Genomic DNA, 20,311 nt, shown 5'->3' with positions numbered 1-20,311 from the left:
TTCACGTATAAAAATTTGTGAAACTATCTTACAACCTACCTTTTTTTTAATTAACGTTCAAACATTTTTGATAAAGTGAAAGATAGGAAAATTGCATCCAAATTATTTATGAAAAATAAAAGTTGAATAAAACTTCATGTAAAATTTAATAAAAGTTAGAAGTGGTGCACTTTTAAAATAAAAACCCACACAACCTCAAGTCTAAAATGTACAAATTTACGAATAAATTTATAATTTGGTAATGAATTCAAGAGTAAATAGGAGAAAAACATTACTTCGTATTCAGCAATCAACGAACGACTAATTCTTAACCTAATAAAATAACGACGATGATGGAATATTGACAAAATAACGACAACAATATAAAAATAAAATGAGGAAGAATCTGGACGTAAGATGAAAAGGAAAGTTGCCGTCCAACTGGCTACTCCAATCATTGTGTGCAACAAATTATACATGGGTCACATTACATTATATATTATTGAAAATTGAATGAGTTGGTGTCTTTTTTGTTAGTAATCTTGATTTGAGAGGATTAGCTCGGATCAGGTGATATGTACACACTCAAACAAGAAAATGTTAGTGGGACGTCGCGTCGGAAACCTTTCCTACGTGATCACTCCCATTCTCAAGTAAGTAAAGTATTTACACAAAAGAAAATAAATGCTTAAGAAAATGAGTATAAAGGTTTTTTGTGAGAATGAATTGAATTCCTTGATTTTAACTCGACTTGAAGTATTTATAGGGTGTCAAGGCCCGTGACTATCCTTGATAATCGGACAGTGGCCACTATGCGAGGACGTGGCCCAAGTCTTGGCTTCATCATGATCTGAGAACATGGTGGGGACGTGCCTCCACAACTGTAGACGATATGTGTCCATGATCAATTGACTTAGTCTTCATGTGCTTTGGGGTTGAGGCCATGGGTCCAGACTTTTACAAGTTGGTAGTGGTCTGGTAAACTTCCTGAGTTGATTAGAAGACTTGGCTCATGAGGAAGCTGTTTCATTGTGCTTACAGAAATGGTTTGGTAACAAGGAGGGTATCGCTCATGCATATCAGTTCTTCGTTGGAACGATAGGAAATTGGCCTTGGAAACCTCTACTGTCTAGGACATTCATACTACCTAAGCATCTATTCATACTTTGGTTACTTGCACATCATAAACTCATGACTCGAGACAGACTGGGATTTATCAATGATCAGATATATGTCTTGTGCGAATTTAAAGATGAAACTGTTGATCATTTGTTCTTTGATTGCAGTGTTACAAATCTCATTTGGAAGAGTGTTCGTCATTAGCTTGATATGAAGAAAATAATGGGATCTCCGATGGCTATATTGCGAGCTTTCAGAAGACAGTGTTGAGGTACCTCGATGTTGAAAAGAATGAGAATAACAGCACTGGCTGCAAAAGTGTACCACGTTTGGAATATGCGAAATAGAGCAATGTTTGACCAAGAAAAATTCTGCTGTCAAGATATCGTCATAAAAATTAAGATTCACACCTATCGGTCCATTTCTGAAGCAATTAAAGTAGCAAGCTGAGTACGCGTGATTATTGTAGCATTTAATTTATACTTTCGTAATATGATAGCTTTTGATTTTTGATTTTATCCGGGAATGCCCGATATATTTGTAACATTAACTTTTTCTTCATTTTAATGAAATCGGATTCATTAAAAAAAGTTACAGATTCCCTCTTTCCCTGCCGGTGGAACTATACGAGAGCTGGGGTAGACACAGGACGTTTGAAATCTCAAGCCAATCGCATCAAACCCTTGTTTGACGTTGAATAAAGCATCTATTCGCTAATTTCTCATATCGGATGCAGGATTGAAGATTGAATTCTTGAAAAAGAGAGCCTATACGACAAGAAAATGGTGAAGGTCCGAATGAACACTGCCGACGTGGCGGCCGAGGTCAAGTGCCTCCGCCGCTTGATCGGCATGCGTTGTTCCAATGTATACGATCTCTCTCCAAAGGTATTTTCACGTAGCTCGCTTTAGGAGAGTGCTCAATTGCCTTTGTTCCTTTCTCTTTAGTCCCGTTCCCCTCTTGTTAGTTGTAACTATATAAAAATTGACTTTTTTTTATCCCTTATGTTAGAATTATATAAGAAGTCGAGTTTTGTCCCTTGGGAACAATACAATATTCAAATGAGTTTTCTTCCGACGTTTAAGTTATTGTTAAAGAAATCTGTTTTACTTTTCTTTCTTTTTTTGAGTTATTGTTTTTTGTTTGGTAATGTGTGCGAAATGTTTGCTAGACGTATGTGTTTAAGCTGATGAGTAGCAGTGGAGTGACAGAGTCGGGAGAGAGTGAAAAGGTTCTGCTGTTGTTGGAGAGTGGTGTTAGATTACATACCACGGTGTATATGAGGTATGATTCTACATTTCTACTGAATTTCATGCATTCTTTTTGTTTTTGGTACAATTCCGTATTTCATCGAGTGATCTTTTTTGAGGCATACACGTCAGGCCTGGCAACTGCAACATTCCTGGAAATATAGGAAAGATGAAAGTTTAGCCTTAAAGAAGACCATCGGCCACCCATCTAATTACTGGTCTTAGATTGCTTTCCACTGCCTTGTTCTGGCTGAAAAGTTCTTTTTCTGAATATTCTACATCTTTCTTCAGTACTTCTACTATATGCCTTGGCCCTCAGTTTTAAAGAAACTTAGAGGGTAGTAAAGAATTACTTTAATGCTTCTGTCTCTTTTCACACAGAACTGTGAGTTGGATACGAAGGAAGCAGAATGTGTACCCTTGAAAGAGAAAAATGTGTTTTGTTTGGTGTAAGACTCTTGGTAACAGGAGAAAAGAGAATTCATCATTTTGGTTTGTTCTAACTTCTAACATAGAAGGCTCGTTAGATAATTGACTGTTTCAGAATTTATTTGTGACAAATGGATATGTACAATTATACACATACATAATATTTGTAATGGGAATAAATATGTATATCCTGAAAATCAAAATCTTTTCTTCTTCTACACAGGGACAAAAGTAATACACCGTCAGGATTTACTTTGAAATTAAGGAGACACATACGAACAAGACGGCTTGAAGATGTGCGACAACTTGGCTATGATAGGGTATGCATTACTGGCTTCTGTAGGTATCAGTGAATGTTTAATCTTCAAAATTTTGAAGGGTTTCATAAAGTTGAAAGTTGTATGTAGATAATACTCTTTCAATTTGGACTTGGAGTTAATGCACACTACGTCATTTTGGAGTTGTATGCCCAAGGGAATATTCTTCTTACAGATTCTGAGTTTACTGTCCTGACTCTCCTGCGTTCACACAGGTCGACTACTCTAATGTGTTTTTGCATAGATCCATCATCATCATTCTTTTTTTGCTGTGTAAGCAAGAATGCTAATAGTTTGTGTGCTAATTTTTCTTGACAGGGATGACAATAAGGGAATTGCTATCATGTCGCGACATCGTTATCCAGTTGAACTATCTCGAGTATTTGAGCGTACAACTAGGGAGAAGCTCGAGGTAGCCTTCGAATCTGTGGTGCACGAGAAAAAAGATGAACATTTAAATAAGTGTGAAAATGGAAATGATGGTTCCAATGCCTCCACGGGTAAGCATAATACTCAAAAGAATACAAAGCCTGCTGGGACAAACAAGAATGACAATACTCGTGCCAAGCAAACAACTCTGAAAGTTGTTCTTGGGGAAGCATCGGGTTATGGGCCAGCTTTATCGGAACACATTATACTAGATGCTGGTTTGACTCCTAGCACAAAATTACATAAAGAATTCAAAATGGACGGTAATTCAATACAGGCTCTGACTGAAGCTGTAAAGAAGTTTGAGGATTGGCTATCAGAGGTTATTTCTGGCAAGAAAGTTCCAAAAGGATACATTCTGATGCAGCGGAAGATATTGGGAAACAATGATGTTGCTGTATGTCAATGCTATTATCTTTATTTTTTTCTTCATAAAAATCCAATGAAGAATCATGGATGTATATTTCATTTGTCTGTTTATGATTAATGGGTTTCCTCTTTTGCAGATCTTCGATGAGTTTTGTCCATTGTTGCTAAACCAGTTCAAATCAAGAGATTCCATGGAGTTTGAGACATTTGATGCAGCTTTAGATGAATTCTACAGTAAAATCGAAAGCCAGCGTGTGGAACAACAACAAAGGGCTAAAGAAAATTCTGCCATGCAGAAACTTGATAGAATCAAATCTGATCAGGTCTATCATTGCCTCTATGTTAATGCTTTTTTGCATTGCTGGTATTTAAATGTTTAGACATTGTGCAACCGATGCTGTTGTCTTGAATTTTCTTTGATTTTTACCTTTATCAGGCATGTGCTCTGAAATTGCATCACCAAAAATTGATTATTACGCTGTAAAGATATGCCCAAATTGAGGAAAGCTTATGTATTTGAGAAAACCTTGTTTATATATTGTAGTAGTCAATACCAAATTCTGCCTCTGGTGTTAAAAGTTTACCATGATGTCTCAGGAAAGTCGCGTGCATGCACTTAAGAGAGATGTTGAAGAGTGTGTCAAAATGGCAGAATTGATAGAATATAATTTAGACGATGTAGATGCTGCCATCTTAGCAGTCCGTATAGCTCTTGCAAATGGGATGAGTTGGGTTGATTTGGCTCGTATGGTGAAAGAGGAGAAGAAATCTGGAAACCCTGTAGCTGGCCTCATTGACAAGCTGCATCTTGACAGAAATTGTATGACACTTCTTCTGAGCAATAATCTTGATGAAATGGATGATGATGAGAAAACGCAACCTGTGGACAAGGTATCTAATTTAAAGCTTCAGTTTTTTTTTTTTGCTTAAACCTATGGTATTTCAGCTTAGTAAGGCATTGATATAAGTATGTGGACATCTTCTTAATTGTGAACGACTATTACATGGACACCATAGTCAAACCCAAACTTTTTAGGTTCACCATCTTTACTTGGGGTTTTTACAACAATCGCAGTGACAATGTCACGAACACAACACCGGCCCAGGCCCAGCAAGAATTCTCGAAGATACAGGTGTACAAGCGGCACACGCACGGCAGATTTAGGGGCAAGGATTAGGATCTTTATCTTATCGTTTTTCTTTGAACTTTCATAGGTTGGTTGATAGGATTTGGTTTGTTAGGATTTGATAGATGATTATCATCTCTAGGATGGGATAAGCTAGGGCTTTTCTTTTGTATTTATTGGTACCGTTTGTTTAATGAGATTCATTCAGAAAATTTCCAACAAAATTGTTACGAGATCGGAGGTTCTCTCTTTCGAGCCTCATACTCATCAAACTTTACAATAGGCCGTCAAGGAAGGAAGTCCAATAAAACAAAGTGGAATCTGGACTCCACGGTTTCCTTCCCCACGAGACCCGTTACTCGATCAACTACGCGGGAACGCAACAAATTGGTATCAGAGCAGGGAGTAATGGGTGACTCGGCAATCTCGAAACAACTCGATGCTTTCATGAAGATGTACATCGAGGACAAGAAGGCACAAGAACAAATCCAGCAAGGTTTTCGCGAGAAACTGGAAGAACTATCCCTCTCCATGGCTGCTGTGCGAACAGAATCCAGCCACCAGCAGGACGCGGACAGTAACGTGCGAGGCACGAACGATTACCGACGAGCCGGACACGATAGGGGAGAGGCTTTTTTCGGGGGACAGCGCCATGCACGGTTGGACCTTCCCCGATATGATGGGCTGGCCGATCCACTTGGGTGGCTGACTCACTGTGAATTCTTCTTCCGCCATCAAAACACTCCAGCAAACGAAAGAGTGGGAATTGCAGCGTTCCACTTGGAAGGAGATGCGCAATTATGGTTTCTCAAGGCAGAAGAAAGCAACCCCAATATGTCTTGGAATGATTTCAAAGAACAGTGCCACTTACGTTTCGGGCCAATCCTACGCTGTACTAAACTGGGGGAACTCTCTAAATTGAAACAGACGAGCTCCGTGGAAGACTATCAACAGAAATTTGAGCGATTAATGGCGAGGGCAACAAATTTATCACAAGATCAACTAGTAGAACTTTTTATCAGTGGGCTACATGATGTTATCGCAGCAGAAGTCCTCATTCATTTACCTTTAGATCTACCCAGAGCCATGCATCTCGCAAGGCTATATGAGATGCGTTCGGGGGTGCGACAAGCCAGTAACCAGACCACTATTCGCCGCAGTACTCCCCAACAGACAACAGGACCGTTTGTCCGAAGATTAAATCGCGCTGAGATGGAAGAACGAAAGGCGAAAGGACTGTGTTATAATTGTGACGAGCTATATCTTCCGGGGCATCGCTGCAAGAGATTATTCTGGATCGAAACTTTGGACGATGACACACAACAGGGTCACCCACGCCTTTCACTCGAAGAAGACGAACCCGAGGTTTCTATTCATGCCATTACGGGTACTCAGGGGGCACAAACCATGCAGATAAAAGGGACAATCTCACATAATCCACTGCTCGTCCTAATTGATTCGGGCAGCACTCATTGTTTCCTAGACAAATCCGTGGCACAACGACTGGGGCTATCAATGGAAACAAAGGCTACTCTTCAAGTCTTGGTGGCCAATGGGCGTCGGATTCCTTGCACGGGAGTCTGCCATAACATTGTCCTCGGTTTGGGAGGATACAAGTTCTGCATTGATTTCGTTATTATTCCCCTGGGAGTTTTCGGTGCAATTCTAGGAGTAAATTGGCTCCAACTCTTTGGACCCATACAATGGGACTTCGCCAAGATGTGTATGCAGTTTGTGCACCAAGGGCAGACGATTACGCTCCAAGGAAACACAGCGGAAGGCCAGCAGTCGAGTGGTCAGCTTGCTGCCATACACGTGCAGAAAGAAAATGACCTGGATTTACATAATCTTCTCCTTGAGTTTTCATCAGTATTTACGGAGCCTTCAGGCCTCCCTCCTCGCCGCCACTTCCAGCACAAAATATGTCTAGAATACGGGACGAGCCCGATTGCGGTCCGCCCATATCGCTATGCGCACTCTCAGAAGGATGAGATTGAAAAACAATGCACCGAGATGTTATCCAAAGGTTTTATTCGATATAGTACATCTCCGTTCTCATCACCCGTCATTCTAGTCCCAAAGGCAGACAAAACTTGGAGGTTTTGTGTGGATTACCGTGCTCTAAACGCAAAAACAATCAAGGACAAATTCCCGATACCCATCATCGAGGAACTGTTGGATGAGTTATTTGGTGCTTATTTTTTTACAAAACTTGATTTGCGAGCAGGTTATCACCAGATTCGCATGGATCCAGGAAGTATTCCCTTGACAGCGTTCCGAACACATCATGGACACTACGAGTTCGTAGTCATGCCATTCGGTCTCACCAACGCACCTGCCACTTTTCAGGCTCTTATGAATTATGTGTTCCAGGCCTACCTACGGAAATTCGTCCTCGTGTTCTTTGACGATATCTTGATTTACAGCCCTACATGGGAAAGTCATTTACACCACTTGCATATCGTGCTCACTACACTGCAGCAGCACCAGCTTGTATTAAAACGATCCAAATGTTTCTTTGCCCAACAGGAAGTCGCCTATCTGGGCCATGTGATTTCAAACTCGGGGGCTAAGGTGGATATGTCCAAAATCGAGGCCATCGCCGAATGGCCACAACCGACCACACCCACAGCGTTACGCGGTTTCCTAGGACTAACGGGATATTATCGTCGTTTTGTCAAAGACTATGGATTGATTGCCGCCCCGCTAACGTCTCTTCTTCGGAAAAATGCCTTCAAATGGTCCTTGGAATCCACAGCGGCATTTGACAAACTAAAAAGGGCACTCACGACAACACCTGTCCTCGCCCTCCCAGATTTTTCAAAACCATTTATCGTGGAATGTGATGCTTCTGATTCAGGTATCGGCGCAGTGCTCCAGCAAGACGAACGGCCAATAGCTTTCTTTAGTCATTCATTCGCTCAACAACACCAAAAATTACCCGCCTACGAAAAAGAACTGATGGGATTGACTAGAGCAATACGCCATTGGCGTGCTTATTTTTGGGGGCAGCCCTTTTTGGTGCGCACGGACCACTACAGTCTCAAGTATCTTCTCGAACAACGTATCGCAACGCCCTCTCAACAACGCTGGTTATGCAAGTTATTGGGGTTCAGTTTCACCATTGAATACAAGTCTGGCCGTTCTAATATCGTGGCGGACGCCCTATCCCGCCGCGATTCGTCTACAGCATATACCGCCGCTATCTCGGCCCCTTCTTGGGATTTCCTTACCGATCTAAAATCAGAACACGCACACTCGGACGAAATCCAACAGCTTATTCAGGACAACGTAAGGGCTGCTACCCATGACCACTGGGCATATACCGACGGGCTCTTACTGTATAAATATCGGATTTTCCTACCCAAGACATCCCCATTAACAACTCAAATCATTAGCTCCATACACAATTCATACCATGAAGGATACCAAAAGACATTACAGCGCGTTACTCGCGATTTCTATTGGGTAGGAATGCGCCGACAGGTACAAGACTTGGTGACCGCGTGCCTTATCTGTCAACGGAATAAAGTTGAGCACCTTCAACCAGCGGGGCTCCTACAACCACTACCGGTCCCTCACCAAATCTGGGCAGATATCTCGATGGATTTTGTGGAGGGTCTTCCCTCGTCACATGGCAAAAATGTTATCTTCGTCGTGGTCGACCGTTTCTCAAAGTATGCTCACTTTATGGCAATCGCCCACCCCTATACTGCTGTTTCGGTGGCTCGAATTTTTTTTGAATCTGTGTTTAAATTGCATGGCCTACCCGAGTCTATTGTCAGTGATCGAGATGTTACATTCACGAGCTCATTTTGGAAAGAATTGTTTCGGTTGCAAGGGACAAAACTTTGTTTCAGTTCAGCATACCACCCTCAATCTGATGGGCAAACGGAGGCAGTTAATCGAGTATTGGAGATGTATTTACGTTGTTTTACGAGCGACCACCCAAAGAAGTGGGGGGAATGGCTCGCTTGGGCTGAATATTGCTACAATACGAGTTTCCATTCGTCACTACGTACCTCTCCTTTTGAGGTCATCTATGGGAGACCACCCCCTCGTCTCTTATCTTACTGCCCGGGGGCCGCTCGCCTAGAGGCTGTGGATCAAGCGTTAATCTCTCGTGACAGACTGTTGCATGACATCCGAGACCGATTGTTGCATGCACAAAATCGTATGAAGGTACAATATGACAATAAGCACCGGGAATTACACTTCGAGGTGAATGAGATGGTCTTGTTGAAACTTCAGCCGTACCGCCACTTAAGTCTAGCAGCTCGAGCTCATCGAAAGTTATCTCCTCGGTTCTATGGACCTTTTAAGGTGTTAGAACGGGTTGGGTCAGTTGCCTATAAACTAGAGTTACCAGCTTCTGCCAAAATGCATCCAGTTTTCCACATCTCCGTCTTGAAACCATTTCGTGGTACGGAAGTTTGCGAACCATCACTCCCTACTCTTCACGTGGGAGAACAACTACCAACCCCGCAGGCCGTACTAGATCATCGAGTGCATAAAGGGAGGACAGAGCTTCTGATTCATTGGAAAGGATTATCACCAGCAGAGGCATCATGGGAAGAGGCGGCATTGTTCGCCGAACGGTTTCCATCTTTTATGTTTGCGGACAAACAACTATCTCAGGGGGTGGGTGATGTCACGAACACAACACCGGCCCAGGCCCAGCAAGAATTCTCGAAGATACAGGTGTACAAGCGGCACACGCACGGCAGATTTAGGGGCAAGGATTAGGATCTTTATCTTATCGTTTTTCTTTGAACTTTCATAGGTTGGTTGATAGGATTTGGTTTGTTAGGATTTGATAGATGATTATCATCTCTAGGATGGGATAAGCTAGGGCTTTTCTTTTGTATTTATTGGTACCGTTTGTTTAATGAGATTCATTCAGAAAATTTCCAACAAAATTGTTACGAGATCGGAGGTTCTCTCTTTCGAGCCTCATACTCATCAAACTTTACAATAGGCCGTCAAGGAAGGAAGTCCAATAAAACAAAGTGGAATCTGGACTCCACGGTTTCCTTCCCCACGAGACCCGTTACTCGATCAACTACGCGGGAACGCAACAGACAAGCTATCCGTGCCCTTTGTCATAGTTGCCTCTTTGTGAATAACTAATTCCCCACTTCCATAAGGTTCCCTTACATAAAAGCAGAAGGGAAAAATATATCTAAAGAGCCTTATTGCTGTTTGTTTTTCCTTTTCAGGTAGAGGTTGATCTTGCACTTTCAGCGCATGCTAATGCCCGGCGCTATTATGAGCAGAAGAAGAAACAGGAGAATAAACAGGAGAAAACCATCACAGCACATGAGAAAGCTTTCAAAGCTGCTGAAAAAAAGACGCGCCAGCAACTTTCACAGGTGGTTGATGACTTCAGTGAATTTTAGTACTTTTCTTAGTCTAATTGTTTTGATACCAATATGGTTAAGCTAATTTCTAACTTCTTTTCAGACTAACAGTTAAGATTTCTGACTTCTTTTGGGTTTGGTTTGGGTAGTTCCAAGAGCGATAGTTTATTGTATTTGCTGGACAATATTGTTGGAGCGGAATAGACAAATTTTTGACAGTTTAGAAGAGTTGGTTGAAGAATGTTGGGACAAAATTATGATTCGGGCATCTAGCTGGATTGGGAAGCATGTAGAGTTTAAGTATTTCTCAATATCAGATTTGATGAGGGATTGAGTTTATATTTGTTGTTGATTTGAGCATGGTTTTTGTATTTTTTTTGTTAATATATGGATTACTTGTCCGCGAGTTGTAATTAAATGATTTGAATTAATGAATATAATATGGTTTCTTATAAAAAGAGATTGCTGACTTCTTTCTTGCAACAGCGATAATGATCAAGTTTATGTACTCCATGTTTATCTATATAAAGATGATGTAGAATGGGCTAGAAACAAAAGAAATGAGACCTTGAGTATTCTAACAATTATGTTTCATAATCTCATATGAGAGGTAAGTGGAGAGTGGATACCAATAATAAAAGTAAGGATTGCTACTTTATAACTAATTGTCCATGGTTGTATATTTTTATTTTTCCAACTTATGTATCTACCTAGTTTATTCCATATGAGGTGGTAACACTTTTCCTTTACCTAATTTCCAGGAAAAAGCTATCGCCACAATTTCACACATGCGTAAGGTTCACTGGTTTGAAAAATTCAATTGGTTCATCAGCAGTGAAAATTATTTGGTTATCAGTGGACGTGACGCCCAACAAAATGAGATGATAGTCAAGCGTTATATGTCCAAAGGAGATTTGTGAGTATTAAGTAAATCTTGGTGTACATTGTATGAACTTTTCCAGAAGCTGTCTCTTTGCCAAGAAGTTTTAGTTATAATCTTTTCACATTCTAAAGGATTGTTAGCTGCTGAATGATGATTTTAAATTATTTGTCTGAATGAATTTAGGTGTTAAAATATCTAAATTCTGCGGTACGAGGTTATGTATGGCTTTTTGAATATTATGGAATACATCCACCATTAGATTCCTGATCCTTCTGGTTTTTCATTAGCTGTTTCTTTCATGTGTTTATTTTGGACTTGTTTAAAGCTTTCTTATGTGATAATTTTACTTCAACAGTAGAATTTAATGTTGTTTGCTTTTTTATGGCTAACAGATATGTTCATGCGGATCTCCATGGTGCTTCTAGTACTGTGATCAAGAATCATAAACCTGAAAGCCCTGTACCCCCTCTTACTCTGAACCAAACAGGATGTTTCACAGTAAGATGAAAGTAGATATTCGTGGTGAAATATCTGATTTCGTCTATTTGATTTGGGGAGTAGGTGCTTATCATCTCTTTTTGTGATGTAGGTCTGCCATAGCCAGGCTTGGGACTCGAAGATTGTGACTAGTGCTTGGTGGGTGCACCCCCACCAGGTCAGCAAAACAGCTCCCACTGGAGAATATCTTACAGTTGGAAGCTTCATGATTCGTGGTAAGAAGAATTTTCTTCCACCTCATCCTCTAATAATGGGTTTTGGAATTTTATTTCGCTTGGATGAGAGTTCTCTTGGGTCGCATCTGAATGAAAGGAGGGTAAGGGGTGAAGAGGAAGGAATAATAGACAAGGAGCAAACTGAACCCCTGAAAGAAATATCTTACTCTGATTCCAATTCTGATTCTGAGAAGGAAGTCTTAAAAGAAAAAGTTGAGTCTTCAGGACTTGCGAATTTGTCAGCCGAGAACCTATCAGGGGAGGAAGTCTCCAAAGTGGCCTCTGCCAGTGGCTTGAATTTTTCAGAAGTAACCAGCAATTCACAAGACACCTTTGATGAAACTAGTAGTGTAGTAAATTATGTATGTCATGATGAAGTATATGATAGCAAAACCTCTAAAACTGTTGCACAAGATCTGGAAGACCTAATTGATAAAGCCCTTGAGCTTGGATCTGCTACTGCTTCTACTAGGTGTTTTGGGCTCCCTTCTGTGGAGGAATCGGTGAGCGAGCATCACCATGAGGTGACAAAGTCAATGCAAAGAGATCGACCTTACATCTCAAAAGCTGAAAGAAGAAAGCTCAAGAAAGGTCATAAAGATGGTTTTGAAATTTCGACTGCGGAACATGGAAAAGAAACAGAAGATCACAACTCTCTGAGTCAGCCAGAGAATCAAGCTAAAATTTCCAAGCCGATTAATGGAAAAATAAGTCGTGGACAGAAAGGAAAATTGAAAAAGATAAAGGAGAAATACGCTGACCAAGACGAGGAGGAGCGGCTCATTAGAATGGCTCTGTTGGCTGTACGTACTGCTGGCTTAATATCAACCTTAACTGTTATTTTATTTCACTATAGATTTCCCATGAATCTCTGTTCCATTTGAATTTTTGTGTGTCAGAAATAGTTAGGAAACTGCTTGCTGATCATTGAGAATTCAGTTCTCTAATTACGTCAAAAGAGATGAGGAAAAATTAGTCAATCCCTTAGAAATGAACATGAATCTTAATTCTAATTTCGCGCTCTTTGGAATCCTTTAAAAGACACTAGCACTAATATGGCAACTCATAAATCGCTGGTTTATTTACATGCAAATTAATCTGCAGGCTGCAGGGAAATCAAAGGGTGTTGAACAGTCTGAGAATGAAAATGCTCTTCCAGTAACAGAAGCCAAACTTGCTACAGGTGTGGAAAATTAGAGAAACTGTTGTTTCATTGACTTTCTGACACTTGAAACTGATGTTGATACGATGTTTTTGACAAATATATATTCAGAGGAAAACATCAAAATTTCAAACTGCAGATTTTTGGTTTGTTGCCTTATAATGTCAGGAATGTCCATATTATGCTGACAGTTCCCTTAGAGTTGATTTTTACGCTTAAATAGTATGGGAAATGCTATCTCAAGATCTGCGTACTTCTTTAAGAGGTAGATCAGATTTATATTTGATTGATCATCCGCACAAAATATGGACATCTGGAATCATATTTACCGTATTTTATTTCTCGGTCATTGCTAAACTTCTTAGGCACTTTGTCCGAGTCCATCCTCAAGTTTTTTACTTGTGAATAGTTTCATTTATTTAGCCATTATGTTGCCTGCGGTTTTATTTTCATACGTTTCAGTCCATATTGAATTGATAATAGCATCACTTGTCTAATCTGCATCCATGATTTACTAAATCTTTTGGCTTTGATGTACCATATTCTTGGTGATGGGAATAAGGAGCTAATACTTCCCTTTTCATTTGCAGCACCTGCAGATGCTTCAAAGATATGTTACAAATGTAAGAAAGCGGGTCATTTGTCTCGAGATTGTACTGAGCATCTGGAGGAAACCGGGAAGAGCAAAGCAGATGGTAAGGTAGATAGGGGTACCAGTGAGATGGACAGGGTAGCCATGGAAGAAGATGACATTCATGAAATCGGTGATGAAGAGAAGGAAAAGCTAAATGATGTGGACTATTTGACCGGAAATCCACTCCCTATTGATGTCTTGTTGTATGCTGTTCCAGTTTGCGGTCCTTACAATGCTTTACAATCATATAAATACCATGTCAAGATAATTCCAGGCTCACTGAAGAAAGGAAAAGGTACTTACATGAAGTATTTCTTTTCATCTTGATTATTAATTGCTTGCGATGTTTATTTGAGTTCTTAGATTGAAATATGTACATTTTCAAAATAGCCATATGGCAGTTCCTTTCTGCTTTTGAGTTTTGCCATTTTGGGTATCTTTCCTGGCATTATTATCTGATTCTTCCCTAATGCAGCGGCCAAGACTGCCATGACTTTGTTTAGTCACATGCCCGAGGCATCGAGCAGGGAGAAGGAACTGATGAAGGCGTGCACAGATCCTGAACTTGTTGCTTCTATGATGGGTAACTCGAAGGTTTCAGCAGCAGGGCTAACTCAGCTGAAGCAGAAACAGAAGAAAATCAAGAAGACAAACAAGGGAGAGGTGAGCTAGGACAACAACAAATGGGTTACTCCGTACTAGAGGTGCGCGTAGAATGCAGCATTAGGCCAAGAAGTTCGAATCCATTTTTGAAATGTTGTTGATAGGATACGGAGTTATCCAAAACCTCAAATATCGAAAATGCATAATTCACCAACTTTTATAAAAATTGCACGATTTACATTTAATAACCCGATTTTTTGAACAAGCACGTGCTACGGCTGAAAAACCAACGTGAGTCTTAACATTGACTTGAGATTTCCTCCAACAAAAAAACTATGGAAGAAGATTATGTGATTTCTTGCTCCACTTTGTTGTGTCGATCAGAAAAATTTATATTTCGATAAATATATAGTTGAAAATATTAGTGATTAATAAAAGAGTATTTTTATACATTCGACGTAAAAAATTTCAAAATTTGGTTTTTAACTACAATATGGACGCATATTCAAAAAATAGCGTTAGCATGGATAAATCGTGCAATATTTATAAAAATTCAAGAGCTGAGATGTCTTTTCGATATTTCACATAAAGTTTTGATGCAAGTAACTTGTAAGATACATGTCAAAAGTAATGTAGATATTTTGTAAAATATGAGAGTTGCAAAATGATAATTTGTTTAACTTTTCCAAATAAAAATAGATTTCTTATGTATAAACTACCTGTGATTTTAAAACAATTTTTTAGGGAATTATATTTATTAACTTATTTTAGAAATTATCCATACATCAGTAACAAATATACCAATATATTTTTTTAACAGTTATGTAATTATTTTTGTTATAAAATTATCTCCTTAATCATAGACCAAAGAAATGAGTGATATATTTTTGCTTCACATTCAGTCAGATGAGAATGGTGATTATAGTTTGTCTATTTGAATGCTGCGAGAGGCTAGAGTATGTTGATATATCGATTGTGATAGTTTTGTATTTATTGAATTTGACTCAAGTTTATCGTCTGATAAATAAGTATATAAAAACGATTGTGCAAATTTTTTCTACTGTACAAATTTTTCTATGATGTTATTGAAGCTTATGTTAATTTATTACTTTGTAAAATAATAGTATTTCGAAATCAGTATTTCTCGAATTTATGAACACTCATAATCGCTTTTTGCTAAAGAATTAATTTTGAAGCAAATATTTCAACAAGTTCATGTTGTAAAATATTTCTGTGTCATTTTGTATGCTAACTTCGGCCTCTGTTGTTTCAATGCAGAAGTCAAGAGTATGAAGTGGATTTAGAGATGGATTACTCATTTGACACCATTTTTTTTTATCAGACATTCTATCATCCTTTAGAACTATCAGATGAACATATGGAAGAGAGTTGCAAAGATTGAGAACGCGGCTCGATCTGGTTTTTTCAGAAATTAGAAAGTTGTACAAGAAAGTAGAATAAAAATTTCTTTTATTTCTCATGCAAGTTTCATATTGACGCTGGCTGACTTAGCAACTCAAAATGTTCAAGCGACCAGAATCAAGAAAAGACGGTCTCCAGTCTATGAAGGCAATCCAAATAGCATAAGGAAGTTTTAGGGGAGTGTATCGATGTAAGGATTTTGATTAAGATTAAAAAAAAAATGTATCTGTTGGCCATTATATTGTTGATGTTTCACCCAACTTCTGCTTGGAACTTAATTGTTGTCGGTGTGACAATCTTCTATAGCTTTGTCTCCCTTCTTGAATGGAGAATACCCTTTCTCCAGCATCTTCTCCACCTCCTCGAACTGCAGCCCTTTGGTCTCCGGTACGAGGAAGAAAATGAATACGAGCCCAATCAATGAAAACCCCGCGAACAAGAGGAAGGTTCCAGCAGATCCTAGGTGCTCGGTTAGTGTCAAGAACGTTTCACTGACTATAAGATTTGAACTCCAGTTAGAAACCGCGGCAATGCCTCCACCGATCCCTCTATACTTGAGCGGGTATATCTCGGAGTTGACGATCCACGGGACAGTTCCCATGCCGGGGGAGTAGACGATGATGTATAGGCCGAGCAGTACCACCGCCAAAAATCCGATCTTACTTGGGCACCCTTGTGTATACCATGTTCGCTTATCTGCCCTGCAGACGCTTCTCACCACATCATTCATTTCGAGACAAGCGCCTGCATGATACTGCCAATAAGACAGGAAAAAAATACATCATTAGCAAGAAAAGTGAATAAATTACATGTTAATGCATCACATTCTTGTAAACTGGACGCACTAGGCTGCCAGGTGCCGAGCAGAAAGCACAGTCAGTGTCCTTAGCCAAGCATCTCATGCAGCCCCACGATGATGCGTCCGGAGCTTGAGTGTAGGCCCGGCAAGTAGAATTGGCACCGAAATAAGCAGTTTCCGCGCTGCTGACATCAGGGGCACTGGCTGAAGCTTGGAAAAAGACGACAGATAACACCACAAGACAGGAAATGATCCCCATCATTGAAATAATCATCAGTCTTCTCCTGCCATAACGATCCACGAAGCACATGCTGACTATGGAACCGAGAGCGTTCAGGCCTGAAGTGATGAGAGAGAGTGCCAGTGCTGTCTTATTCGAAGCAAATCCGGCGAACTGAATTATGGTTGGACTATAGTACATTACGGTGTTTATGCCCACGAATTGCTGAGCGACTTGAACGGTGATACCAGCGTATAGTCCCCTCCTGACTACATCATTACCCCATGCACCCTTGAGTTGTGAAAATATACCACTTTCCCCAGGAATTTCCCCTTGCTTTTCTTGCTCAATGGATGCTTTCAAAGCCTGCAACTCATACTCGAGTTCTTCAGGGGGGTAAATTTTTTCTAAGATGGACTTGGCCTCGTCCTCTTTACCCTGATAATTGTTTGACATTCAAAAAGACAAATTTTGCTTAAATTAAAAAAGGAGAACTCAAAGCAACTCCACTCAACACAATGTTTGAGTGTAACAGATTAAATTTGCAGGCAATACAGAAGGAGCAGGATTCCTTACATGTCTGAAGAGCCATCTTGGAGACTCAGGGAGTGACAGCATCAAAATGAACTGAACAAGTGCAGGAAGACTAGCTGTACCAAGCATCCAACGCCACGTTCCAGTGACCTGAAGCATATTCCATATTGCTTACCGATTAGTTCTTCCTTCAGAGTGTGAGTATTTCTTGTTTTAAGAATCAGTGATTGTGAAAAGAGAGAAAATATTAAAAAGCAAAAAAAAAAAAAAACACACTTACATGAGAGAAAGCTAGATTGATAAGGTAAGAAAGAAATTGCCCTCCGGTGATAAGCAAGCCATTTGTGCTGACAAGCGCACCTCTAATTCTATGAGGCGAAGCTTCCGAAATATACAGAGGAGCGGTCATGGAAGCCATTCCTACTCCCAATCCCACGAAAACTCTACCGAGGATGATCATCCATGGTCCAGGAGCAACAGCCATGATAATTGCACCGAAAAAGAACAGAACATCGGCTATCAAAATCGATATTTTCCGTCCAAACCTGTCGTTGATCCATCCACCCATTGCAGCACCAAATATGGCACCCGCAACAGCCATGCTCACGATGGTTTCCTATTTTTATGCAAATTGGTGAAGTTAAACTTTGATTCCGTGAAAATGGCTTATATCAAAGATAATATCTATGTATATATATACCTGTAGCCATGTCTTTCTATCTACCGAGTCAAAATCCTCCCTGATATACAGAAGGGCACCAGAAATAACACCTGCACCAAAATAAAACATGCATGTATCGATCCCTTTTCGGAAAGATTAATTTAAATGACAATTATTTATTTCAATTGATTTTTATAACAACAAACAATATTTTTCGCTATTATGATTTTACTCTCATTGACATTTTTAAGCACCAAAACTTTGAGGCATGTTATTGACCTGTATCATAGCCAAAGAGGAGTCCTCCAATGCCAGCTGATAAGGCCAACTTCATGATATAAGGTGTTCTCCATGCTGTTCTCCAACATTCAGTAAACTCGGTCTTATCTGCACGTGTGATCCCTCCCTCAACCATGTTGATACACAAAGACAAAAGGTAAGGAGTTTTTGTCGGAGAAAAGCAGGATTTGATCCCAAGAAAGAGAAGGGAATCACAGCAAGGACTCTTCTTTGATACAACAATGAATATATATATTTATATACACACAATATCTGCAAGAGACAAGATTCTGTCAAAAAAAATCGAATTCTACGATTGTAATATTATTTTTCATGCATATTTGAGAGAACAAAACCAATAATGAATCACCTTAACAGAAGACTGATGGTTCTTCTTCTCTCTTGAAAAGAATTTCAGCCGCTACAATAAATGTCAGAAAACTAAATTTTCAATGCCTACTTAATCTTAAATATATATAATATACGAGGGAAAAATTTTGTGGACCTCACGTATAATCAACAATATTGACTCTAAATTTAGTTAATGATCCCAGTCACGATAAGCACAAATTTTCGCATAGGAGATCAATGACTCCCAAGGAATAGTGCAAACAAGTCAAATTTTATCTCAAATTCCATGTACTCCGTACGAAACAAAAAGAAAAAAAACAGTAATAAAGTTACTTTTTTTTCCTTCTAACAACGACTTTGATGGAGGGTTATATATATATTAAAAGTTAATAGCTAAAACCCATTCTAAGAATGATTTTAATTATTTAAATCTTGAAAAGGGTCGACAAAAAGCAGGAAACTTGGAGTTTGCATGCCCACTTTTTACCCAAATTTCAACTTCTTCACTGATCAATAAAGCCGTAAAGAGAATGAACAATTTACGCTGATCAATTACACTCATATTCTTATCAATATTCTTATCAAGAAATATATATTCATACATTTGTAATCAGAATAAACAAGGACGGAAAAATTATATCCCATTTTCAAAATTCAGGTGCACGATTTGTGAAGTTGAACTGATGGATCTTGATCATATTTTTGAACTTCTTGATCGAAGTTTGCTGTCTCTGCCGAACTTTCTGCAACTACATTCCCATAAACTATCCTTTCGGAATCGATGATGGGTGTGGCGCCGCCCAGTTCCGCAGCATGCTCAACTGCTCCGGGCACACATGCGACGAGCTCTACGGCGGTTGCACCTCCTTCAAGCTCTTCCACCTCCTCTCCAACGGCACTCCACTCGATATTCATATTCAATTCCCACATCTTTACTATATTATGATGATGAAGTTGGGTTCTTTCCAACGGATAAACACATAATTATTAATAAAAAAATATTAGACTAATTTGTTTGTTGTCTTTTGAACACTTTTATATTTAAAATAAAGGAAAACACCGTCGGAGAAAAGTTGAATAAAATGAAAATGTGATTGTTTCATATTGAAAGCTTAAAGGAAGTTGCTCCTTTTTATTAGTTCTAATGTGGACTAAGAGTTTGGGTCCTAAGGATACCAAAATTTTTAGAAAGATGAAGACGTTGCTAGGTTAGATTTCGGTGAATTAAACACACGCGCTCGCCCATCCGACGCGGCGCATGGTGGTCTTTGACAACTATCAATCTTTTGGAACAAATTTATTTGAAAAATATATTTTGTCACACTCGCATACATGTACTCGGACAGAGCGAGGCGCGCGGATGCGCGCTTGTTGTTGGTTTGAGGGTCATCGAACAGAACATGGCGCGCAGCAGCGCGATGCGGTGCCTTACTGTGCGTAGACAGAACAGGGCGCGCGGCTCGCTCTGTCCGAGTGTGCGCAGACATAACAAGGCGTTCTTTCACCGAAACAAGACGACTACTCATCAAAGATTGCACATTTGTACGAAATATTGTGTTCATTCAAGATAATTTTTGATGCTCTATATATATCCCTTACATGCGTTCATTTACATACTTTTGGCATCGAATTTCTTCTCTATTCAAGATTTTCGTTTCTATACACTTGAAA

The 20,311-nt window shown here is 39.6% G+C and overlaps 2 protein-coding genes across 4 annotated transcripts; one reads left to right on the top strand and one right to left on the bottom strand.

Annotated features, from left to right (window-relative positions):
- Positions 1–1,669: 1,669 nt before the first annotated feature.
- On the top strand, positions 1,670–14,639 carry LOC140815006 (uncharacterized). Its single transcript, XM_073174102.1, has 14 exons — positions 1,670–1,985; positions 2,270–2,382; positions 3,001–3,097; positions 3,185–3,309; positions 3,413–3,920; positions 4,030–4,215; positions 4,490–4,783; positions 10,239–10,391; positions 11,141–11,295; positions 11,655–11,760; positions 11,852–12,778; positions 13,080–13,158; positions 13,728–14,066; positions 14,247–14,639. The coding sequence occupies exons 1-14, from the start codon at positions 1,881–1,883 to the stop codon at positions 14,441–14,443; spliced, it is 3,384 nt and encodes a 1,127-aa protein (XP_073030203.1). The 5' UTR covers positions 1,670–1,880; the 3' UTR covers positions 14,444–14,639.
- Positions 14,640–15,848: 1,209 nt separating this feature from the next.
- On the bottom strand, positions 15,849–19,612 carry LOC140814859 (inositol transporter 4-like). Of its 3 annotated transcripts, none has more exons than XM_073173958.1 (7): positions 18,660–19,612; positions 18,290–18,397; positions 18,050–18,120; positions 17,630–17,965; positions 17,392–17,499; positions 16,642–17,253; positions 15,849–16,550 (listed from the first exon to the last, which is right to left on the bottom strand). In XM_073173958.1, exons 2-7 carry the CDS (start codon positions 18,342–18,344, stop codon positions 16,071–16,073), a joined length of 1,662 nt encoding a protein of 553 aa, XP_073030059.1. In that variant the 5' UTR covers positions 18,345–18,397; positions 18,660–19,612; the 3' UTR covers positions 15,849–16,070. The 3 variants fall into 3 exon arrangements, with proteins under 3 accessions (XP_073030059.1, XP_073030057.1, XP_073030058.1); XM_073173956.1 differs by having other exon boundaries at positions 15,850–16,550; positions 18,290–18,562; XM_073173957.1 differs by lacking the exon at positions 18,660–19,612 and having other exon boundaries at positions 15,850–16,550; positions 18,290–18,632.
- Between the last annotated feature and the right edge of the window lie 699 nt (positions 19,613–20,311).

The sequence above is a fragment of the Primulina eburnea genome, chromosome 15, assembly GCF_022965805.1.
Source record: "Primulina eburnea isolate SZY01 chromosome 15, ASM2296580v1, whole genome shotgun sequence".
Classification (NCBI taxonomy): Eukaryota; Viridiplantae; Streptophyta; class Magnoliopsida; order Lamiales; family Gesneriaceae; genus Primulina; species Primulina eburnea.
The sequence above is the reverse complement of the archived record's forward strand: the minus strand, read 5'-3'. Positions and strand labels throughout refer to the sequence as shown.